We start from the raw sequence: 25,945 nt of genomic DNA on the forward strand, positions 1-25,945 counted from the left end.
GAGGCAGAATGCAATGGGCATCCCTGCCATTCTTCTTTATAATGGAGGGCGGTTGGAGTATCGGGGGCCATTATAATCAGTTGTGTGGTTAGGAGGGAGTGCTGAAAGTTCTCAACCCAACTAACTTCCTAAATTCTGAGTGTTATTTTGCCACTAGCTGTAAAGAGTGTTATTTTATTTTGCAAAGTGCTAGTTTCCAGAATCATAATACTATGTTTTTGACAATCTGCAGTCATAGTGGGAGACTCAATCCTGAGAGAAGTGGACAGTCACGTAGCAAGAGGGAGAGAAGATCGGCTAGTGACCTGTCTCTCAGGAGCAAGAACGAAGGACATCACCGACAGAATCGAAAGGATCCTGGAAGGAGCAGAAACAGAAGAGACAGCAGTGATAATCCACGTTGGAACAAATGATGTCAACAGGAGAAATTACAGCAGGACTACGCTAAGTGAACAGTTCAAGATCCTAGGAAGGAAACTGAAGCTGAGGACACAGAAAATAGCATTCTCAGAGATTCTGCCAGTACTGAGGGCAGACGTGAAGAGGCAGACAGAGCTACAAGCAATAAACGCATAGTTGAGGAGATGGTGCGAAGAAGAGGGTTTTCATTTTGTGAGGAACTGGACAACTTTCTGGGGGAAGAACAAGCTCTTCAGGAGGGACGGACTACACCTGAGCACGGCAGAAACGAGACTGCTAGCAAACAACGTCAAGAGAGAAATAGAGCAGGCTTTAAACTAAGAAGAATGGGAAAGCCGACAGTCGACCTGACGTCGACGGTTCGGACAAGAGTATCCAAAGAAGATACTGAGCGGGAAAAATGCTGGGAACAAGCAAAGGACGAACAACAGGAGTCTAAGGAACAAGAGAACCTGGCAAACAATAAGAAGGGCAAACAGAAAGAGCTAGAAGAACAGGAGAAATTAAGAAATCAGGTTGCGGTGAAAAAGATGCGCCAAAAAAAGAGGAAGAAAGGGACAGAAATCAGGGACTGGCAGCTCAAAAAGGGGATGGCAAGAGGAGTAAATCACAAGGAAAACCAGCAGGGAAAAGAAAAGACCAGGACTTAAATTGCTTGTATGCAAATGCGAGGAGCTTAAAGACCAAAATGGGAGAACTAGAAGTCACAGCCAAAAATGAGGACCTAGACATCATTGGAATCATGGAAATATGGTGGAATGAGGAAAACAAATGGGACATAGTACTGCCAGGTTACAAACTCTATAGAAGAGACAGGACTCACAAGAAGGGTGGAGGAATAGCACTATATATAAAAGACACCATTCATTCGACCAGAGTGGATATGGAAACAAAGGCGGAAAGATTGGAATCATTATGGATTAAATTACCAGGAAGGAATGGTTTTGACATAAAATTGGGACTGTACTATTGTCCGTCTGGACAAACGGAAGCAAACGACAAAGAACTGGCAGCAGAATTGAAGCAGGAATGCAAAAACGGAAACGTGATGGTAATGGGGGATTTTAACTACCCTAGGATAGACTGGAGTATTGGAAACTTGAACTGTGCAAGGGAAACAGAATTCCTAGAGGCTGTGAGGGACTGCTTCGTGGAACAGCTCGTCAAGGAACCAACGAGAGGGAATGCCACTCTCGACCTAATCCTCAACGGGCTAGGGGGACCTGCAAAGGAAGTGGAAGTAATAGGACCACTAGGAAACAGCGATCACAACATGATCCAGTACAAATTAGAAGTAGAAACATCAAAAGGGAAGAGAACCACAGTGACAACGCTCAACTTCAAGAAAGGGAACTATGATGCTATGAGAGTAATGGTGAAAAAAACCCCTCAGAAACAGCTCAAGGAAAACAGAGACCATGGATCAAGCCTGGTTCCTATTCAACGGCACGATGCAAGAAGCACAACATATGTACATCCTCAGATATAGAAAAGGGTGCAAAAAAACCCGAACAAAAAACCCAGTATGGATAACCAATGAAGTGAAGAAAGCGATAGGAGATAAGAAAAATTCATTTTGGAAATGGAAAAAGGACCAAACAGGGGAAAACTGGAAGGAACACAGGAAATGCCAAAAAGAATGTCATTGAGTGGTTAGGAGAGCGAAAAGGGAATACGAAGAAAGACTGGCCAGGAAGGCGAAAAATTTCAAATCGTTCTTCAAATACGTTAAAGGGAAGCAACCTGCAAGGGAGGAAGTAGGACCGTTGGATGATGGAGACAGTAAGGGAGTGATAAAGGAGGAAAAAGAGGTAGCTGATAGGTTAAACAAGTTCTTCTCGTCAGTCTTCACAAGCAAGGACACATCCAGTGTACCAAAACCCGAAGAGATCTTCAATGGAGACCAAGAAGAAAAACTGTCGACAATAGAGGTGAATACCTAAAACTAATCACCCCAGCAGTATATAAAAATATAGTAGAAAGCAAACCTAAATACTGCTAATAGCCAGCAATACACATCAGTGTTATTAGCCCAACAAATTTGAAGGACTATGGCCTCAGAATCGGAGCCTATGCACAGCAGTGACAATCACAAACTGAGGATAATCTGCGTAGTGAAATCGCTCCTGCTCCAATCATTGGCCAACACATAAAAAATTTTTTTTAGGAAATTTTCAAAAGCATTTAAATGAAGCTATAGATACAATCCCTACAGGGTTACATTGTGTAGGTGCAAGCCAGGATATGAAAAACATAGACCAAAAAAAACAACTTAGCTTGTAGCTGACTTGTCTGTACAGAGAAATACAGTCACTAGTGTTTGTTTGCCGACGCGGCCAGCGTTTCGCAGGAATTTTTTAATAAAGACCATCCGCTGCGTCAGGGCCACCAGGACATTCAAAATCAAGGCTCACTGTAAAATTGAGAACAAAATTAGAAAATGTATTTAGCTCCCAAAAACCAAAGAAATAGAAAAACAAAGTAACAGCACTCACATTACTGCACTCGGTCACAGAATTTCAGATCGTGTTAAGATGGCAGTCGGCTACGTTTTATAGCCGTTACTTAACATACCGTAATGACGTCACGGGTCACTGGACACACTGTAAACACTAGTAAAAATGTTGCCACTCAAATGATCTATTAAGTCCCAAAGGCCACAGTGTGTCCAGCCTATTAATCCACCGCTGCTCCCTCTGTGCTAGATACCTTCTGAAGTCCCCCCCTCTAGTATTTGGCTGAACCACCTCCAAAATTAAAGCTTTCAGAGACCCAAAATCGTGAGATCTTTCAAGGCAGTGTTTAGCTAATGGAGCCCCAATTATTTTGTTCTTGATATTGCTCTTATGTTCTGTGAGTCTTGTGGTGACCTACTGACTGCAATTCCACCCTTCACTATTCGAGTGCTCATTCTAGTTCGTTGAAAAAAAGTCTCCCTTATTCCCAGTTCTTACGGATTCGGAGGATCTGTTCCTCTAAAGTGGACTTTAAAAAACAGGCTGATGTTCTAAAACACAGGTTTCTGGCCCGGGGCTATCCCCTAAAAGTTGTTTCTGCAGCATATAAAAGAGCATTATACTGCAATAGGGAGAGTTTGTTCGCCCCTAAGAGATCTGATTCTCAGAGATCGGGTGAACAATGCATGACGTGCGTTGTAACATACTCCAGCCAGTGTCACCGGTTGGTCCGCTCGCTTAAAAAACACTGGGCGATTTTACAGACCTCTGGTACCTTTAAAGCTTACAACTTAAGGATAGCTTTCCGTAGAACTAGGAATCTGAAAGAGATTTTATGCCCTTCTGTACTGCCCAATATGAGTCCTAGGCGTGATCAAGTATGGATGGGACATAAAGCGTGTGGAACATGTCAAATGACAAAAAAGACAAAAAAGAGACAAAAAAGAGTACAACCTACGTCATAATTCTGATTGTAAATCCTGCGGTGTGGTATATATTGTACAATGCCCCTGTGATCTAGTATATGTGGGTCAGACTTCTCGTAAATTCACCACAAGACTCACAGAACATAAGAGCAATATCAAGAACAAAATAATTGGGGCTCCATTAGCTAAACACTGCCTTGAAAGATCTCACGATTTTGGGTCTCTGAAAGCTTTAATTTTGGAGGTGGTTCAGCCAAGTACCAGAGGGGGGGACTTCAGAAGGTATCTAGCACAGAGGGAGCAGCGGTGGATAAATAGGCTGAACACACTGTGGCCTTTGGGACTTAACCGATCATTTGAGTGGCAACATTTTTACTAGTGTTTACAGTGTGTCCAGTGACCCGTGACGTCATTACGGTATGTTACTGAACGGCTATAAAACGTAGCCGACTGCCATCTTAACACGATCTGAAATTCTGTGACCGAGTGCAGTAATGTGAGTGCTGTTACTTTGTTTTTCTATTTCTTTGGTTTTTGGGAGCTAAATACATTTTCTAATTTTGTTCTCAATTTTACAGTGAGCCTTGATTTTGAATGTCCTGGTGGCCCTGACGCAGCGGATGGTCTTTATTAAAAAATTCCTGCGAAACGCTGGCCGCGTCGGCAAACAAACACTAGTGACTGTATTTCTCTGTAAAGACAAGTCAGCTACAAGCTAAGTTGTTTTTTTTGGTCTATGTTTTTCATATCCTGGCTTGCACCTACACAATGTAACCCTGTAGGGGTTGTATCTATAGCTTCATTTAAATGCTTTTGAAAATTTCCTAAAAAAATTTTTTTATGTGTTGGCCAATGATTGGAGCAGGAGCGATTTCACTACGCAGATTATCCTCAGTTTGTGATTGTCACTGCTGTGCGTAGGCTCCGATTCTGAGGCCATAGTCCTTCAAATTTGTTGGGCTAATAACACTGATGTGTATTGCTGGCTATTAGCAGTATTTAGGTTTGCTTTCGACAATAGAAGTGAGCCACGAGGTTGTCCTCCAACAGATAGATAGATTGAAAAGCGACAAATTACCAGGCCCGGATGGAATCCACCCAAGGGTACTAAAAGAACTAAGAAACGAAATAACGGAAATATTCCAACAAATTTGCAACCTATCCTTGAAAACTGGCGAGATCCCGGAGGACTGGAAGATAGCAAATGTTACACCTATCTTTAAAAAGGGATCGAGAGGTGACCCGGAAAACTACAGGCCGGTAAGTTTGACATCAGTTCCGGGCAAGATGGTAGAGGCACTGATAAAGGACAGCATCTCTGAGCACATTGAAAAAAATGGACTAATGAAAGCGAGCCAACATGGCTTCTGCAAAGGAAGATCGTGCCAAACAAACTTACTGCACTTCTTTGAGCCAGATGGACAAATGAGCCAGATGGACAAATGAGCCAGATGGACAGCCAGATGGACAAAGGGAAACCCATTGTGACAGAGCTGGTACCTGTATTTTCCGGAACCCGGTCTCTGCTCACCCGAGCGCAACTCCGGCGTGCTTCCGATGAAGGAAGGAAGTCCTGTTGGTATCTTTACTTGTCAGGAATCAAAAATCCAAAAAAACAACAAATCAGCTTTACTGGTTCAAAGTCACTTTATTCAGTGAAACACTGATGGGAGCACCGTCTCCCTTAAGCATTCAAAGAAAAAAATCAAAGTCCAAGTAGAATGCTTATCCAAATATCAAAAATAAAGTATGGAGTGGGCCCACCGGAATGGGTTTACCACTGCTACCTTCAATCAGGCAATTCAGGTAAGTAACAGTTCAATAATGCAATTACTAACAGAACTCTAGAGGGGTTGTCTTTATCCTAAGAAGGTAAAGGAACCTTTTTCCCTCTCACACAAGTTCTGGGCCTCCAAGCTCAGCAAGTCTCAAAGCTTGGCTGTAACCAACAGAGAAGCTGTTGGTGGGGGAGGGGAGTAAAGGAATTCACTTATCACTTTTCTGATATTTCAGAATGCCAATAATGGCCCCACTATCCCAACCTGGATCTTAAGTGAATTCTCCCCAATATATCACAACATTTACTTCCCTCACATTCACATACATGAGTCCCCAATTCAGGCCAATTTAATTAACTAAAAAAAAACGTTGTTTTTTTTTTCCTTAGCACAAGTCTATGCAGTTTCCCACACACAGCACTACTGCACAACGATACTCTATCAAACAGAGAAAAGCTCCTGCCTGCACAAACCTCCAGACCTGCCACTTATCCTCACTCCAGGAGCATGTCTTCAGGCAGTCCAAGGTTTTCTCCCCAATCCATGGGTTCAGGCAGAGCTGGCTGGTTGGCAACAGGGTCAGTGTCAGCTTCCTGCATTATCACATCCTCACAGTCAGGAACATAATCAGGAGAGACCCTTCCCTGAGCTGGCTCAGGGCCAACTAACTTTCCTCTCCTCAGAGCAGCCTCTATATTGTTCAACCGAACACACCCTGCTCTCTGAGGGGGAGGAGTTACCTGCACTGTTTGCTTAGCTTGTCTTGGGTTTTTCATTATGGGTCTCAGCTGAGGGTGAACAGGAGGAGGGAGGTTCCTCTGGAGCTCTTCTGAGCTGTTCTGCTCCTCTTCCTCTACTCCCTGCAGTTCAGCCTGCTTTAAGTTAAAGGGAAATACACATTTTTCCCTGGGACTAGTCACAATCCTATCCCCGTGGTTAGCTCGCTGTATGACTGGATAGGGTTTAGTCACCGGCAGCTCTGGGATGAGCGGAGCCACAGGGGACGGATTGTGACATACCCTCCCCCTATTTTCCAGGGGCAACTCACTATCCTCTTGCATTCGAGACAGAGTGTCAACATTCACACTTAACTTGCCAGGGCGATGCAAAACCTTGAACCTAAACGTTTGCAGGGCCAAGTACCACCGTGTCAGCCTTGCGTTGTTATTTCGCATAGTGTTCAGCCACTTCAAGGCTGCATGGTCGGTCACTAAGGTAAATTCTCTTTCTTGCAAGTAGTGTTCAAGGGTTTGCATAGCCCATTTGGCTGCCAGACATTCCAACTCCACCGTCGCATAACTCCTCTCATTAGGATGTAACTTGCGGCTGAGGAAGAGGACTGGATGTTCTACCCCTTGAACCTCTTGGCTTAATATCGCCCCCAGCCCCGTTCCAGACGCATCAGTTTGTAAAATTAATGGTTTCTTAAAGTCGATTGCTATGAGCACCAGGTTAGTGCACAAAGCTTCCTTTAATTCTGTTAAGGCCTGCCTTCCCTCATCCTTCCAACGCAAGGTGTCCGGACTATTTTTTTTTAGCATGTCCGTGAGGACTGCGGCCTTGGTAGAGAATGCTGGAATAAACCTGCGGTAGTACCCTAGGAGTCCCAAAAACCCCCTCAACTGTTTTTTCGAGCTAGGGATGGGGTATTCCTTTATACAGTGTACCTTGTCCACTAAAGGCCTAATTTGCCCTCTGCCTACCACATACCCTAGGTATTTCACTTCCTTTTGCCCTAGATAGCATTTTTTTGGGTTGATTGTAAACCCTGCCTTTCTTAGGGACTCCAGTATCGCTTGCACATGCACCAGATGTTGGTCCCAATCCTTAGAGAAAATCACGATGTCGTCAAGGTACGCCTCTGCGTAGCTATGATGCCCCCTTAGGACCTCCGTGATTCCTCTTTGGCATGTCGCAGCTGCCCCATGAAGGCCGAAGGGCATGCGCCTGAATTGGTACAGCCCGTGGGGTGTGCTAAAGGCTGTCTTTGGTCTGGCCGATGGGGATAGCGGGATTTGCCAATACCCTTTCGTTAGGTCTAATGTGGAGAGAAATTGGGCCTGACCCAATCGGTCTAAAAGGTCATCCACCCGGGGCATGGGGAAAGCATCAAATTGCGAGACCTCGTTTAACTGACGGAAGTCGATGCAAAATCTGGGTGTGCCATCAGCCTTTGGAACAATAACAATCGGGCTGCTCCAAGGACTTTGAGATGGTTCGATCACCCCCAGTGTTAGCATCTCCTCCACCAGCTTGTGAACCAGTTCTTTCTTTCCCTCTGTGAGTCTATAAGGCTTCACCCGGATTACCTTCCCTGGAGTGGTGACTATCTCATGGGTGACTACTTCGGTCCGCCCCGGGATTGGTGAGAATACATCCCCAAAAGCCTGTACCAAAGTCTCCAGCTGTCTGGCCTGACTGGTGGACAATTCAGTCCCAATATTGACCCCTTCAGTTTGGGCCATGTCCGCTATTTGTGGGCCCAGGTCATCATCGGATTTCTGCTCTGCCATCATGGTTAACGTTTCCCTATCCCTCCAGGGCTTCAAGAGATTTATGTGGAAAGTCTGAACGCGGTTTGCCTCATCTCTGACTTTGTAGTCCACTTCATTCACTCTCTCTATCACCGTGGAGGGCCCCTTCCACTCTGCTAGGAACTTATGAGGGTCTGTGGGTATCAGAACCAGGACCTTATCTCCTATTTCCAAGTGGCGAACCCGAGTCCCCCTATCATAATACTTTTTTTGTTTTTCTTGACACCACTCCAAATTATGTTTGCCCACCTGGGCCACCTGCTCTAATTTTTTCCTTAGTTGGGCTAAGTAGGACACTACATTCATATCCTCGCTTTCTTGGGAGCCCCACTGGTCCTTAACCACATCCAGTATTCCCCTAGGGACCCTCCCAAACATCATCTCAAAAGGGCTTACCCCCAAGGAATCCTGCACTCTCTCACGCGCTGCAAACACCAATGGCAGAAAAAGATCCCAATCTCGCTTTTCGGAGCCCACCACTTTTTTAATCATTTGCTTTAATGTTTGATTGAACCTTTCCACCATCCCGTTAGCCTGGGGATGATAAGCAGCCGTTCTAAGGTGGCGGATCCCGAACCCTTGCCAAAATTTCTCCATTTCTTTTGACAGGAAATTACTCCCTTGGTCGGTTAGGACCTCCCGGGGGAACCCCATCGTACAAAAGAGGTTCATCAACTCCCTCATAAGTATCGAGGACGTTGTTTTCCGTAACGGGAAGGCCCAGGGATACCGAGTAGCCACGTCCATCACCACCAAAATGTAGTTATATCCCCTTGGAGTCTTCTCCAATGGACCCACAATATCCATAGCCACCCGGGCCCAAGGTTCTCCTACTCTGGGTATAGGTATTAACGGGGCCTTAGCTGGTCTATTCAATGAGAGCTTTTGACATGTGGGACAAGATTTGCAAAAACTTGCTACATCCTGACCGAGGCCTGGCCAAAAAAATCTTGGGAGACCTGAATTTCCGTTGACTCAGTCCCTTTGTGACCAGAAAGCGGATGATCGTGAGCTGTCTCCACTATTATCCTCCGGAAACCCTGAGGAATTACTAGCTGTTCATTGTTGCAATTGGAGTCCTTCCCCAATGTGAGTCTGTACAGTAACCCTTGTTTCACCTTAAAGCCCACTGGGGACCTAGGGGTTTGGGAAGCTTGTTTCCAGAACTCTGCCAGAGAGGCATCCGCTTTCTGCTCTGCTGCGAAGGTAGGAAATACCTGTGTCACCTCCTTGGGTAACCAGGGAATATCCTTGCCTGTGCTAGCCTGTTTCAGAGCCTGGCTCCGTTGTTGCCTTTGTCTGCGGTTCTGTGCCCTAGAGCTTCGATTCGGCCTCTGGGTTGCTTCCCCTATTACCTCCCCACTAAAGGGAAAAATCTTCCCCAGTTCCTCCTCTCCCTGGGATCGAGTGCTCACTAGGCCTTGTTTAGGTTTGAGATACTCCTCTAAACCCTTCCAATCCCGACCCAATATGAGGTCGTAGGGTGCGCCGGGTACTATGGCTATCTTGACCCGGTCTACCCTATCCTTATTCAATATGGTCGTGGTACGAAGAGGATACCTTACCCTGTCTCCATGTACGCACTTAATAACCACCGATTCTCCCCCCTTATGCTCGGCTTCGGAGGGAAACAATTTCCTATAACATGGGGTAGACATCATGGATTGATCCGCTCCTGTGTCTACCAGAGCAGCCACCATTCTCCCTGCAACTGAGACTGTAACTCTATAAGCTTCCGGAACCTGGGTATGTATTCCTTGAGTTACCATCAGCTCTCTTTTAGAGTTGCAGAACTTCTGGGTATGCCCTATTTTCCCACAACGATAACACCTCGGGGGTTTCTCAGGGACAGGCTCCTTCGCCCTAGGATACCCTGTAGTTTTCCTAGGCGGGTCCTGACCTCGGCTGCCCTTAGCTTTTCCCAGGCCTAGTAGGGTGGTTGTCTTTTCCTCCTCATAGGCGCCTTGAGCGTCCAAATAGGCTTCTGCCACCTCTAAGGTCTGGGCTAGGGTTTTGCAGCCCTGTTTCTGCACCCAGCCCCTCAAATTCTTTGGAGCGGATTGCAGAAATTGCTCCCTGATCAACTCCAATACAATAGCCCGGTCATCCCCAAGCCATGGACTAAGCCACCGCTCAGCCAGTTTAGACAGTTTTTGAGCAAGTGCCTTAGGCCTTTCCTTATCCTGCATAAGGGTTGCTCTAAACCGCTGACGGTAATGTTCCTGGGTGTAGCCTAAGTACTCTAGTGTTTTCACCATTTGGTAATTGTTAGCTACCTCAGGGGCTAGTGTCTGATAGGCAGACAGGGTTTCTCCTGCAAGGCATGGGAGTAGCCTTACAGCCCACTGACCCTGAGGCCAACCAGCAGCAGTAGCTACCCTCTCGAATGCAGATAGGAACTCATCCGGAGCATCCGCTGGTGTGATCTTGCACAGATTCAGCGTGGCTAGAGGGTTAGCTGCTCCTGAGGGTTGCGGTAGATTACTAAGTCCAGGCTCACTGCCTGCAGATGTCGATGAGTTCTGCAAAATTCTAGACAGTACTTGCGTTTGCTCCCCCATCGCCAGCACCATCTCGTCGTGTTGCCGCCGAGATAGCTCCTGGGACCGATACCATAACTCTTGGTTGGTTTTTAACACTGCTTGTAAGTCCTCGCTTTGCTTCTGTCGCTCCGCCGTCAGGAACGCTATCAGCTGTTGCTGGTCCATCGTGCCGGGTAACCTACAAGAAACAAAGAGAGAGACCAACCCAAGTGCGGTACCACTATATAAGGGTAGTCAAACTCCCTCACCCCCCTGGTCAAGCCTCTTACCAGAGCGTAAGGTGAGTCTTTGCCTTTTGTTTGTAGGCCTCCTTGGCCCCCAGTCGTATAGCTGCGTTTCTGTCCTCTTATCTTAGCTTCCAGCTCCCCTTGGTCCTCTTCCGACACCGGTTCACCGTGGGCTAACCAGGATCCCTCTGGTCACGAGCTTCTTCGGCACTTCCGGCAGAAGACTCAGGAAGCAGGCATTCCAGGACAGGAACACACACAACAAACTAAAATAATAAGCTAAAACAACAAATTAGCTCCAAAGTCCAAAACTTTCCTTTTTTTTTTTTTTTCCCCACTGTAATCACCAAAAAAAAAAAATTTTTTTTTTTTTTTTTTTTTTTTTCAACAGTTCCACTAGTGTCCAACAGGAGGCGCTCTATCCCACTTCTGACACCATATGTGACAGAGCCGGTACCTGTATTTTCCGGAACCCGGTCTCTGCTCACCCGAGCGCAACTCCGGCGTGCTTCCGATGAAGGAAGGAAGTCCTGTTGGTATCTTTACTTGTCAGGAATCAAAAATCCAAAAAAACAACAAATCAGCTTTACTGGTTCAAAGTCACTTTATTCAGTGAAACACTGATGGGAGCACCGTCTCCCTTAAGCATTCAAAGAAAAAAATCAAAGTCCAAGTAGAATGCTTATCCAAATATCAAAAATAAAGTATGGAGTGGGCCCACCGGAATGGGTTTACCACTGCTACCTTCAATCAGGCAATTCAGGTAAGTAACAGTTCAATAATGCAATTACTAACAGAACTCTAGAGGGGTTGTCTTTATCCTAAGAAGGTAAAGGAACCTTTTTCCCTCTCACACAAGTTCTGGGCCTCCAAGCTCAGCAAGTCTCAAAGCTTGGCTGTAACCAACAGAGAAGCTGTTGGTGGGGGAGGGGAGTAAAGGAATTCACTTATCACTTTTCTGATATTTCAGAATGCCAATAATGGCCCCACTATCCCAACCTGGATCTTAAGTGAATTCTCCCCAATATATCACAACATTTACTTCCCTCACATTCACATACATGAGTCCCCAATTCAGGCCAATTGAATTAACTAAAAAAAAACGTTTTGTTTTTTTTTCCTTAGCACAAGTCTATGCAGTTTCCCACACACAGCACTACTGCACAACGATACTCTATCAAACAGAAAAAAGCTCCTGCCTGCACAAACCTCCAGACCTGCCACTTATCCTCACTGCATGTCTTCAGGCAGTCCAAGGTTTTCTCCCCAATCCATGGGTTCAGGCAGAGCTGGCTGGTTGGCAACAGGGTCAGTGTCAGCTTCCTGCATTATCACATCCTCACAGTCAGGAACATAATCAGGAGAGACCCTTCCCTGAGCTGGCTCAGGGCCAACTAACTTTCCTCTCCTCAGAGCAGCCTCTATATTGTTCAACCGAACACACCCTGCTCTCTGAGGGGGAGGAGTTACCTGCACTGTTTGCTTAGCTTGTCTTGGGTTTTTCATTATGGGTCTCAGCTGAGGGTGAACAGGAGGAGGGAGGTTCCTCTGGAGCTCTTCTGAGCTGTTCTGCTCCTCTTCCTCTACTCCCTGCAGTTCAGCCTGCTTTAAGTTAAAGGGAAATACACATTTTTCCCTGGGACTAGTCACAATCCTATCCCCGTGGTTAGCTCGCTGTATGACTGGATAGGGTTTAGTCACCGGCAGCTCTGGGATGAGCGGAGCCACAGGGGACGGATTGTGACACCATAGACATTATTTATCCCTACTTCCAAAAAGCCTTTGACAAGGTACCCCATGAGCGGCTACTTAGGAAGCTGTGGAACCACTGGGTGGAAGGGGACGTACACAGATGGGTTAAACATTGTTTGGCAGGCAGGAAGTAAAGGGTTGGAGTGAAGGGCCACTACTCGGACTGGAGGAGGGTCACAAGCGGAGTTCCGCAGAGGTCGGTATTCGGACCGCTGCTGTTCAATATATTTATCAACGACCTAGAAACGGGGATGAAGTGTGAAGTTATAAAATTTGCGGATGACACTAAACTCTGTAGCAGGGTTAGAACTGTGGAAGAATGTGAGGACCTACAAAGGGACCTGAACAAACTGGAGGAGTGGGCAAATAAATGGCAAATGAACTTCAACGTAGGGAAATGCAAGGTCATGCATACAGGGAAAAAGAACCCGATGTTCAGCTACCAAATGGGGGGATTAGTACTAGAGGCAAGTAACCTTGAAAAGTACTTGGGTGTGCTGGTGGATACAACAATGAAGTCAACAGCACAATGCGCAGCAGCCTCAAAGAAAGCAAACAGAATGTTGGGTATTATTAAGAAGGGTATTACAACCAGAATGAAGGAAGTCATCATGTCGCTGTATCGCACGATGGTGCACCCGCATCTGGAATACTGTGTCCTAAAGAAGGACATGGAGATACTTGAGAGGGTTCAGAGAAGAGCGACAAGAATGGACACCTGGAATGCGCTTCCGGAGGATGTGATAGGACAGAGTACACTAAGGGGATTCAAAGAGGGATTGGACAAGTTACTGAAAGATACGGGGATTGAGGGATATAGATAGAGATAGAGATAGGATTATGTAAGGGTATAGGTAGAAGAAAAATGGGGATTGAAAGGTTTTAGACAAAGGATCACATACAGGTCATGGACCTGATGGGCCGCCGCAGGAGCAGACTGCTGGGCACGATAGACCCCTGGTCTGACCCAGCGGAAGCAGCTTCTTATGTTCTTAATGATCTGAAACAATGTCAATGAGAAGTGTGTAACTCAGAGCCATCATGAAGTTTCTTTTCCTGCAAAAAATAAACAACTCCAAAGGAAATCTATGAATTTATGATGCAAACACTGAGTGACAAAAGCCCATCATACTCCACAGATTTTGAGACATAAGATTCAGCAAGGTCTGGGAGGCCATGAAATGGTGCCAACTCCTGAAACTGTTGACCATGTCCATGACCTCATTTCTGCATATCGACGAATATCCACTAAAACAATTGCTGAGACACTACAGTTATCTAGGGAATGTTGAAGCTGTCAGCCATGTGGGTACCCAAATGTTTGAATGTTGAGGAGAAACGACATCGAGTGGACACTTCCAAGTTGATTTTGCAATATTTTCAGTGAGCTGGTGCAACCTTTTTGGAATGACTAGTTACTGCTGATGAAACATGGTTACACCCTTATGATGCTGAGTCAAAACAACAGTTCATGCAATGGCAGCAATCAGGTTCTCCAAGGCCAAGGAAATTCAAGGCCCAAAAATCAGCAGGAAAGGTCATGGCCACAGTGTTTTAGGATCAGGAAGGTGTTATAATGACTATCTCCCAAGGGGCCAAACAGTTAATGCAGAATACTACTGAAACTTGCTGTGCTGATTAAAGGAGGCATTGAAAGAAAAAGGGAGAGGAAGGAATTCTCTTTTTGCAAGACAATGCACCTGCTCACAAGACTGGCAAAACGAAGGATGTTTCGATGCAGTTGTGGTTTGAATGCATAGACCATCCACTCTACTCACCAGATCTTGCTCCATCTGACTTTTTTGTATCCAAACCTTAAAAAGAGTTTGAAAGGGCAACCATTTTTGAGTGATTAGGAGGTGATTGCAGGAGTGGAGCAATATTTCTGTGATGAGACATCATAGTAGTTTTTGGAAGAGTTACAGAAACTTCATACATGATGTGCCAAGTGTGTTGAACGTATGGGTGAATATGTGGAATAACTTGTAAGTTTCATGGCTCCACATCATTCCCTTCATGGTTGAGCTAAGAACTTTTCTGCACCCTCTCATAAAACTGTACCCAAGTCCCCACTGTACAGCTCAGTTATCTTTTTCAAGCAGTCAGGTTGGCCTCTGATTTGCAGCAAGACAGACATTAAAAAACAAGCACGTATATGTATTTTTTCAAAAGTAAGTCACTGCGAATAAAAATATCCTAAATTCCCTATGAGCAGCTGACCTGCTGGAGAATTATCGCAGGCAGTTATTATTGAAAGGTAAGTAGGCACTTAAGATAATGATCAGTTACTTACAACCAAAGACTTAATTGTAGTCAGTGAGAGACGTGATAATAGACTCTAATTTAGCTAATTTCTACTTCTTTTGTAGCAAACTTCTTTTTACAGACTTAGAATTTTGGGGGGAGAAGTGCTAAACTCTCCAAATTAGATTTGGATTTTCAGGGAATTGTGATAGGCTGTCAAAGTTGCATAGAACCCATTACTACAGTGGCAAACATACGTATGTTATCAGAGTTAGAAACACGACGCAGTTCAAGAATGGTGACGCACCCTCCTCCCCTCCCAAGGGATACATCAGAGCACAGTAATCCTCCAGGTTAATACAGGAATATGACATAAGAACATAAGAATAGCCTTACTGGGTCAGACTAATGGTACATTAAGCTCAGTAGCCCATTCTCACGGTGGCCAATCCAGGTCCCTAGTACCTGGCCAAAACCCAAAGAGGAGCAACTTTCCATGCAGTGTCTCAAAGAATAGCAAGATTCCGGAATCCCAGAGAGTAACAAGATTCTAGAATCCCAAAGAGTAGCAACATTCCATGCTGCAGTGACTTCCCCATGTCTTTCTCAATAACAGACTATGGACTTTTCCTCCAGGAAATTGTCCAAACCTTTCTTAAAACCAGCTACGCTATCCACTCTTACCACAACCTCTGGCAATGCATTCCAGAGTTTAACTATTTTCTGAGTGAAAAAATATTTCATTCTATTGGTTTTAAAAGTATTTCCCTGAAGTTTCTTTAAGTGTCCCCCTAGTCTTTGTAATTTTTGACAGAATGAAAAATCGATCCACATGTACCCATTCTACTCCACGCAGGATTTTGTAGACACTCTTAGAGTACGTTTGTCCAAGCTATGGCCCACGGGCCAGAATCCAACCCACCAAATGCTTTTTTCAGGCCCTTGGAAGCTTGACAAATTCTGCAGTGCTTAGAGTGGAGTTCCTACTTTCCTCCTGTGACTCAGCTAGAGAGCAAGGTTGAGCCATGTGATGCTGGAAATTTGAGTTGGTCTTTTGATTTCAAGTCTCACCATGAGACCAACCATTTCGGCCTCGGCACTGGCATGTCCTGTGCGTTGGTGCCTGTGCCCGAAGATCGGCCTCCTCTTCTGTGCTGGGCCTTGAGCATCTGCGCATGCTCAAGGCCTGCGAGTTCACGCTCTCTCCGAGATTCTCGGAGCTTGAACGGGCCCCCGAGCCAACCATTGGTCCGATGGCCGGACTGCAGCCCTCCTCCGTCGGCTCTCCCCTGCTGGAATGGGGGAGGAGCGAAGACAGTGTTGGGTGCCCCGCTGGAATGGGCCCCCAAGCTGACCGTTGGTCCGATGGCCGGACTGCAGCCCTCCTCCGTTGGCTCTCCCCTGCTGGCATGGGGGAGGAGCGAAGACAGTGTCGGGTGCCCCATTTTATGTGATCATCATATTTTATATCATTTTTTTATTAATTCTGGCACCTTGTACATTTTCTGCAGTTCTTTTTTGTTCTGTGTGCATTACGTTAAACAGCAAATAACCAAGATGAGATGCATGGCACTGCAAGTTTCACAAAATAACAGGAACGTCAAAATATGTTCACATTACACCCTATCTCCAACAATTACTCCAAAGTAATTGTTGGAGATAGGGTGTAATGTGAACATATTTTGACGTTCCCGTTATTTTGTGAAACTTGCAGTGCCATGCATCTCGTCTTGGTTATTTGCTGTTGCATTCAGAGTTCAGTACAAAGCAGTGGTGATCTGTCATCAATTCCTGTATGGTACTATACCCGAACTATTTAAGAGTAAGATGGCCAACAAATTTACTGAAAAGAACATTGCGCTCTGAGAATTCAGCCCTATTAAAGGTAAACGTTAATCCAAAATATGATGAGACCAGCACAATGACCTTTTGTTGGGCAGAGGTGAAACTGTGGAACTCACTCGTGGGACAAATACGGAAATGTAGTGAAAAAGGCACATTTAGCAAACTACTTAAAACACACAATTGTTTGTAAATGCCTTTTTCTAGACATTGATTCCTCTTGCTTCCTGATATTCGGAGATTCTGTATATAATTGCTTGTGTAGGCCTTTTTTGGCATCAATTTTCCTGCTGTTGATTTTTTGAGAATTTGTTTACTTATGTTTATGTGTTTTTATTTTGTTTTATAAATTTATGTATGTAATATCATGTAAACCGTTTAGGTTTTAAACGGTATAGAAATTTTTAAAATAAATAAATAATACTAGTGAACTTCCTGTCACTCTGATTGTAGCCAGAGTATTTTTGAATGGCATTTTGTTGTGCCCCTACATGAACATATGTTAAATGGCTGTCATCTGGTGGCCATGTAAAGCTACGTAGATGCTCGTGAAATTATAGCATGGTATGACAATGTTCTTTTTAAAATAAATGTTTCACTTAATAGGCATGCAATACTGAGAAAAAGGTTGCCAGCCCTCTAGGATGGTTTGTATTTTATCAAAACATATACTCCAACATGATTAGGCCCTAGTCTAAAACCTCGTAACCTGGTGTAAATGCTCACACCCAATGGATGGCAGTTAAGCATGCAAATACAGGTATTCTATAAAATCACACTTAATTTCTGGGAACGCCCCTGACTTGCTCATGCTCCTCCCATGGCCACACCTCCCTTAGCAGTAGCACGATGAAATGCAGTGCACAGGTTACAGAATAGGGCATAGAGCAGATCCTTATGTAACTCTTAATTACTGTAAATTAACTTCTTAACACCAATATTGATTGTTATTGCCTAAGTTAGTTTGTTCATGGATCTGGGATTGATGCCCAAAATTGTACACCCAAGTCGGCCACCTATACAGAATCCAGGAAGTATGCATTTGCCCTCTGTGGCAACTGCAGGGCAGATGCTGGCCACGCCTTCAGTGGTCACTACACGTACTGCAACTTAATTTTTGCAATTAAGGTGCACTTTGGTAAACTAACCCCTAAATCTTTTTTTTTTTAAATCTGACAATTACCAATTTATTTAATGACATTAAATAACATTATAAATACAATATAAAAGATATCAATTGGCTATGTTTTTTTATTTTATAAAATAATGTAGAGCAGTGTGTCAGAAACCTTTTGAAGCCGTGGCACATTAGACTTACGGGCGCAGCTGAAGGGCATCCGGACATGCATGGACATCGATGGGGTGACGTCACACGCATGTGTGACATCATCATGTTGACGTCAGCATATGCACGGAGCCCCTCCAGACGTGGCCCTGAGCTTGCTAACCCTGGGAGAAGAGAGGCACCGGTACTGGCTGACTACCTACAGGACATGCCTCTCACACCCTGAATCTCACCGCGGCACACAGTTTGCGATACACTGACGTAGAGGTACCTTATACCTATGCTAAATATCTATGTACCAACTACCATTAAGTTACTGGACCTTCAGAAGTAATACTCCAGCTCATTTGAGAGGAACTTTTTTTCACCTTTTATTGTCATCAGTCCATATCCTTTTTTTCCTTTTTCTATTATTGTTTGAGCAATTGAAAACTTCAACAGATTACTTAGCCAGTTAGTTGACTCGATATCACTGCTAACTGGCTAAGTAATCATTCCACACAGGCTCACCTAACCTAACTGATTAAGGGATATTCACCTGCAGTACTAAGTTAAGTGCCACTGAATATTGGCAGCCAGCCAGCTCAGCGGAATATAATCCTTTGAATATCATACTTGATTTATTAAATATAGTGCTCCATCTCTTGATTTGATTTTCTCATACTTGATTTGTTAAATATAGTGCTCCACCTCTGTGCATAGAGTTACAAAACAAGTTTAATATTTTAAAATGAACATTAAAATTCTATAAGTATCACAGGCATAATACAGCTGAGAGTTGATGTTGACTCCATGTAGATCTTTTGCCAGTGACCTCATGTTCTTCTGCTTCTGTGCAGATCCTCATAGCAGAGTGTGCCTTACCTCTCCTGATGAAGATGACCCCCTGAGCTCTTACATCAATGCTAACTACATTAGGGTAAGTGGTGTGCATAATTCACCTTCAGTGTCACCCAACTCAAAATAGCTCTCTGGTAGGCAGACACAGATACTAGACCAGTGGTGCTTGCTGCCAGGACAGTTAAGAACATAAGAAGTATCCTGTTTCCGAACAGTGGCCATCTCAGGTCCCAAGTACCTACCTAGATCCTAAGTAGTAAAACAGATTCTATGCTGCTTATCCTAGGAATAAGCAGTGGATTTCCCCAAGCCATCTCAAAAATGGCCTATGGACTTCTCTTTTAGGAAATTATCCAAACCTTTTTTAAGCCCTGCTAAGCTAAATGATTTCACCACACTCTCCAGCAATGAATTCCAGAGTTTATCTACACATTGTATGATGAAATATTTTCTCCGTTTGTCTTAAATCTACTACTTAGTAGTTTCATCGCATGCACCCTAGTCCTAGTATTTTTGGAAAGAGCGAACAAACCCTTCTCCCATCCCATTCCACCCCAATTAATAATGAAAACTTGGAAACACAAATTTACAGTGGTATAAATTAATATCTGGATTTATGAATAAAAAACCAAAACTGGTCTTCAGGACATTTGGAGCATTGAGATCAAGCATCAAATTACTGCGTCTCAATGGTCACGAATTTGGTCTTGGAGGATGAAATGTACAGTGTCTGCTTCTATGAGACAAACTTGTTTTTTTTCTGTTACATAGAGCTTTTTGGACACCTGTTCATTTACAAAAATTAGATAGCTCTAAGTCGAATAGATGTTGGCACTGTCATCTCAAGGCTGGGACTTTAGATCATCTTTTATTCTATTGACCATTTATATTGATGTTTTGGAAATCGATATGGGGCTAAATAAATAGGTTGTTAGAAAATCCGGTGGCCTTGACATATGATACTATTTTATTTGGCATGTCAATGAGAGCGAAAAGTCAGATTTCTTCAAAAAACAATAAACTTTTACTTATGACTGGAGTTGCCATTCAACAGATTACATTCAATTGGAAAAATCGGAGTAGATTAAATTAGTTTTTGGTGGAGTTCTGTATGTCATCTTTATAAAATGGAAAGAACATTAGCCACACAGAGAGGATATTTTGGTAAATTTTGAGATGTTTGGTGACCATTGACAGACTATTGTAATGAGTAGTAAACATTTTCCCTTAGTAAGATAATTGAAATAAGGGGATGGGGATGGGTGGGAGGAATGTTTTTTTGATATTTTGATATTTTACTAAAATGTATATTGTATAATATAATATAAATGAATATTTTTGATGTGATAGGGATGGGAGAGGAGGTTAGATTTCATGAATTTTAGATGATGATAAGAATAGCAAAACAAGTGATATTTTTCATTTCAAATGTTATTTCTTGATACACATGATGTAAGTTGTAAAAATGAATAAAAATTATAAATCGAAGGAAAGAGCAAACAAGCGTTTCACATCTACCCTTTCCACTCCACTCAGTATTTTACAAACCGCTATCAAATCATCCCCAAGATGCATTGGGAGGGGGAAGGCTCATCATTCTCAGCATGCGGCCCTGTAGGCAGGAGGGAGGGGATTTCCCTCCTGCCGATTTTAGTGATGAGGGGAGGGGTGTTCCATGATATTGGGGGTGTCGGGTGATGTGGGGAGCGGGTGTTCCATGATGTCGGATGAAGGGAGGGGGCAGAAATGTTTGGGGATGTCGGAGCGATGTTGGGGGGAAACATAGAAAATGACGGCAGATAAGGGCCATAGCCCATCAAGTCTGCCCACTCCACAGACCCACCCCCTAAGTCTGCTCTAGAGACCCCGCTCCAAATGACCCATTCTTAACTCCACCCTCTCAGGGATCCCACATGGGCATCCCATTTACCCTTAAAATCTTGCACATTGTTGGCCTCGATCACCTGTATCAGAAGCTTGTTCCAATGATCAACCACTCTTTCAGTGAAGAAATACTTTCTGGTGTCACCATGAAATTTCCCGCCCCTGAGTTTAAGCGGATGCCCTCTTGTGGCTGAGGGTCCTTGGAGAAAGAAAATATCTTCTTCCACCTTGATACGTCCAGTGATGTATTTAAATATCTCAATCATGTCTCCCCTCTCCCTACGTTCCTCGAGAGAGTAGAGCCGCAATTTGTTCAGTCTCTCTTCGTATGAGAGATCCTTGAGTCCCAAGACCATCCTGGTGGCCATCCGCTGAACCGACTCTGCTCTTAGCACATCTTTACAGTAATGTGGCCTCCAGAATTGCACACAATATTCCAGATGTGGTCTCACCAATTGTTCTGTACAATGGCATGATGACCTCAGGCTTCCGGCTGACGAAACTTCTGCGGATGCAACCTAACATTTGTCTTGCCTTAGATGATTGGCAGCTTTCATATCTGCACTGATAATCGCTCCCAAATCTCGTTCTGTTACAGTCCTAGCCATTTAAGGTGTAAGTTCTGCACGGATTTCTACTGCCGAGGTGCATGACCTTACATTTCTTGGCGTTGAAGCCCAGCTGCCAGATCAAAGACCAACGTTCCAACAAAAACAGGTCCTGCGTCATACTATCGTGTAAATTGGAGCTGCTCACTATGTTACATAATTTTGCGTCGTTGGCGAATAGTGTTATTTTACCTTGAAGCCCCTGAGTCAGGTCCCCTATGAATAAGTTGAAAAGTAGCAGGCCCAAGACTGAGCCCTGCGGTACACCGCTTGTCACTTCTGACGTTTTAGAGAGGGCACCGTTAACCACCACCCTCTGAAGTCTACCACTTAGCCAATCCTTGACCCATGCAGTTAGCGTTTCTCCCAATCCCATCGATTTCATCTTGCTCAACAGCCTACGGTGAGGGACGCTATCGAATGCTTTACTGAAGTCTAGGTACACTACGTCTAGGGATTCTCCCAAGTCCAGCTTCCTTGTAACCCAGTCAAAGAAGCTGATGAGATTGGATTGGCAGGACCTACCCTTGGTGAATCCATGTTGACTGGGATCCCGTAGATTTTCCTCATCCAGGATCGTGTCTATTTTTCGTTTGATTAGTGTTTCCATGAGTTTACACACTATTGATGTTAGACTCACCGGTCTGTAATTCGCAGCCTCCTCTCTGCAACCTTTTTTGTGTAGTGGAATGACGTTAGCCGTTTTCCAGTCCATGGGTACTGAGGGAGAGATTGAAGAGTACGGATAGCGGTTCCGCCAGGACATCACACAACTCCCTGAGTACTCTGGGATGTAGGTTGTCCAGTCCCATGACTTTATTCACCTTGAGTGTTGTCAGTTCACAGTAGATGTCTCCGGGTGTGAAATTGAAATTCAAAAATGGGTCTTCCGCTCTTTGCTTTGTCTGTAAGTGTGGACTGTGACCCGATGCCTCGCTGGTGAAGACTGAGCAGAAGTACTCATTCAGAAGTTCAGCTTTTTCGGAATATGATTCCATGTACTTCCCATCTGGTTTTTTTAGGTGTACTATCCCGTCTGTGTTTCTTTTCCTGTCGCTAATGTACCTGAAGAAGGATTTGTCTCCCATTTTGAGGTTCTTCGCTAAATTTTCTTCCACTCGAAGTTTGGCCTCCCTGACTGCTGTTTTGACTGCTGCAGCCCTGGCTGTATATTCTAGTTTGGCTTCCACTTCCTCCATACGTTTGTATGAAATAAATGCCTTTTTCTTTTCTTTAACGAGGCACGAGATCTCAGCATTTATTTACTGATCTAATGTAGAGGCTTGTTGCTTCATGTATGGTAGATTTCAGGGTTGACCACATAGCTTCAACATCATCTGTCACAGTTTGGTTCTGCAGAGCCCGATGGACAAAATCTCCCATGTGTTCGAAGTCAGTGCCTCGGAAGTGAAGTACCTTTGTTTTTGTTTTTGATCTAGGGAGACCTTTCCTGAGGTTGAACCGTACCATGTTGTGCTCACTGGAGGCTAGCGTATCTCCTACCGAGACCTCCGAGACGCTATTGGGGAGAGGTGTACGGCTCCGCAGCTCAGCTGATCCTGGCAGGGAGGAATCCCCATCAGCTGAGCCGACAGGAATCTCTGAAACTGGCTCAGCTGACGGGGATTCCTCTGCCACGATCAGACAAGGTAGTTGGGCACATCTACAAAACTTGCTTTTGTGCGTTTTTCATGAGGACATTTTTATTTTTCAAAATGGTCAAAAAAGGTAGATGTCCTAAGGACCAAAACTTATACCTAGATAATTTTCAAAAATAAAAGATAGACGTCTGGTAGCTTTCAAAATGGACATTTTTTTTCTCCTGGGGTTTGTGGATGTCCTGCCCAAAACGTCCAACCTCAGACTTCTACGTCCTATCGAAAATGCCTCTCCACCTCTTCTGTAAACAAATAAATTGGTGTTATGCAGTAAACAGCTCACCCACACCAGCGCAAAGAACCTGCATCAAAACAGATGATCGATATATGAAAAACATACATTCCTAAAAGGAAAACGAAAACAACGCTGTTGCTAGTAAGACCACATCCTGCCAATCTTACCTGGCAGTCTTCTCTCTCTGTTGTTTGAAAAATATTTGGCAAATTAGTCACTAGAAATAGATATCGTGAGCTGCAGGAGCACTTCTGAAATGAAGAACTGTACTGAAAACAACTCAGAAACACTTAGGGGGTCCTTTTACTAAGGTGCGCTAACTGATTTAGCGTGCACTAGTCTTTAGCGCACGTTAGTAAAATGACCCCCCTTAAAGAATACCAGATAGAGGCACTTTTTCACGACATGGCTAGTAGGCGTGAGATAAAGGGACATTCCTGGAGTACTTTTATTTTTTTCCTACTCAGACCATAGGTAAGGCAGGGACAAAGTCCGTAGCTGCTTTTGTCCTTGCGGTCCTTGCCCAAGCTTATTTTCAAAGGGGAGGGTGTGGGTAGTTGTTCCTTTGAAAATAATTGTGACAATAATACTCATGAACAAAACCAGCAAGCAAAACAGTTTCTGTGAGCTGGAAGGGCTTTGCCAATCAGAACTTGTCTTTTTCCATACTAGGCACTAAACGGGTGTCTACAAGCGTAAGTTCCACCACTGAGAAGCAATGTCACTGTTTGCCCCACTAAAACACTGTTGAAAAGCAGCACTGCTGTCCATTGCCTGCACACGTGCTTTTAAATATCAATCTCGTAGAACCACCTCCTAAAGCTGATCTTCATTAGGGGGATTTTGAAAACTGTGCAGTGCCTTTCCCTTTGAAAATTTTGGCAGGTACTTTTTCACAAAAAGCCCCCAATGAGTTTTGAGAATGCAAAACTGTGTGCTGACTGAATCCTGCCTTGGGAATACCTCCATGAAAATATGAAAAAAGGTTGAGAGTAAACAGTAAAACTGTACCTAGAGTAGATGGTCACTCACACACATTAGGAAGAGGGAGGTGATATTGCCATTTTATAAGTTTCTGGTGAGGCCCCATTTGGAATACTGTGTGCAACTTTGGAGACCCCCCCCCCCACCTTCAAAAAGGTATAAATTGGATGGAGTTGGTCCAGAGGGTTGCTGCAAAATTGGTTAGTGGCCTTTGTCATAAATCGTATGGGGACAGACTTAGAGAACTTAATATGCTACTCTAGAAGAAAGACAGGAGAGATGGGATATGATTGAGACGTTTAAATAACTCCGTGGCATTAATGTACAGGAGGTGAGTCTTTTTTCAAATTAAGGAAAACTCTGGAAGGAGAGAGCATAGGATGAAGTTAAGAGGTGATAGGTTCAAGAATAATGTAAGAAAATACTGCTTTTACAGAAAGGATGGTAGATGGTGGAGGTGGTGGAGATGAAGACAGTATCTGAATTCAAGAAAGCGTGGGATAGACTGGCCTTGTTCAATTTTTAATATTATTTTCTGATTGTATATCCTCTGTGTTCATCCCATGCTTCTTTGAACTCTGTCACTTCATCCCATGCTTCTTTGAACTCTGTCACCACCTCTCTCGGGAGCGCATTCCAGGCATCCACCACCCTCTCCGTAAAGTAGAATTTCCTTAGAGAGAAGAGGAGATAGTGGATAGTATGAAAAGGCAGACTAGATGGACCATTTGGCCTTTATCTGCCGTCATGTTTCTATGTTTCTATTAATGGCTTTTGAAAACTGTCATCCCTGAAAGCATACTTCCATCCAATATAGTTCCTTGGGTGCTTTTATGAATTTTCTTTTCTTTTTATCTATACTTTTTAGCCCTCTGCTTGAAGGTTTTGCTTCAGTTAGCAAGTATTAGCAATCCCATTTGTTTTGATCTTGGGGTTTAAGAGGCAGGTCAAAAAATGTCAGTCTTCTTTTTTTTCTGCATTGTTGACAGGGATATGGAGAAGAAGAGAAAGTGTACATCGCCACTCAGGGACCCACGGTTAATACTGTGAGTGATTTCTGGAGAATGGTTTGGCAGCAGCAGTCTCCCATCATTGTCATGATCACCAACGTAGAGGAAGTGAATGAGGTAATGTCAAGACTGGGTGGACACCCGAGCTTCAAGAAAGGATTTTTTACCATCTTCCTGGAGAGGCTGCCTGGACTCTAGAAACTATAAACTGGTTGCCAAGCATGTTAAACTATATTTTTGGGCAGCTGTTTACTCATCTTATTTTAAAACCTTACGTTGGCTTTTACTAAACTGCGGTAGAGCTTCTTACTGCAGGCCGGTGAGGTAAATGTTCCGACACTCATAGGAATTGACTGAGCATCAGAGCATTTACCTTGCTGACCTGTGGTAAAAAGTTCTACAACGGTTTAGTAAAAGGAGTCTTTATTTATTTCAGTTTCTACTCCCCTTTCCCAACCAAGCTCTCAAGGTGAAAAACAGCAAAGCGATTTTTGTGTCTAGCACTGAACACTATCCCGATATGTTTCAAGTTTCAAGTTTATTAGTATTTTATATACCGCCTATCAAGGTTATCTAAGCGGTTTTTACAATCAGGTACTCAAGCATTTTCCCTCTCTGTCCTGGTGGGCTCACAATCTCTCTAACGTACCTGGGGCTATGGAGGATTAAGTGACTTGCCCAGGGTCACAAGGAGCAGCGCGGGGTTTGAACCCACAACC

At 44.1% G+C, this 25,945-nt stretch overlaps 1 protein-coding gene across 6 annotated transcripts in view; it reads left to right on the top strand.

The window, feature by feature from the left end:
- PTPN5 (protein tyrosine phosphatase non-receptor type 5) overlaps positions 1-25,945 on the top strand; it is a 268,730-nt gene that overhangs the window by 219,834 nt on the left and 22,951 nt on the right. For all 6 annotated transcript variants that reach the window (XM_033928824.1, XM_033928825.1, XM_033928826.1 and 3 more), the window contains 2 exons: positions 18,847-18,926; positions 25,206-25,343. In XM_033928824.1, coding sequence (XP_033784715.1) covers positions 18,847-18,926; positions 25,206-25,343 — 218 coding nt within the window. The remainder of the gene's footprint in view (positions 1-18,846; positions 18,927-25,205; positions 25,344-25,945) is intronic.

This window comes from Geotrypetes seraphini, chromosome 19 (genome assembly GCF_902459505.1).
Source record: "Geotrypetes seraphini chromosome 19, aGeoSer1.1, whole genome shotgun sequence".
In the NCBI taxonomy this organism is placed as follows: domain Eukaryota; kingdom Metazoa; phylum Chordata; class Amphibia; order Gymnophiona; family Dermophiidae; genus Geotrypetes; species Geotrypetes seraphini.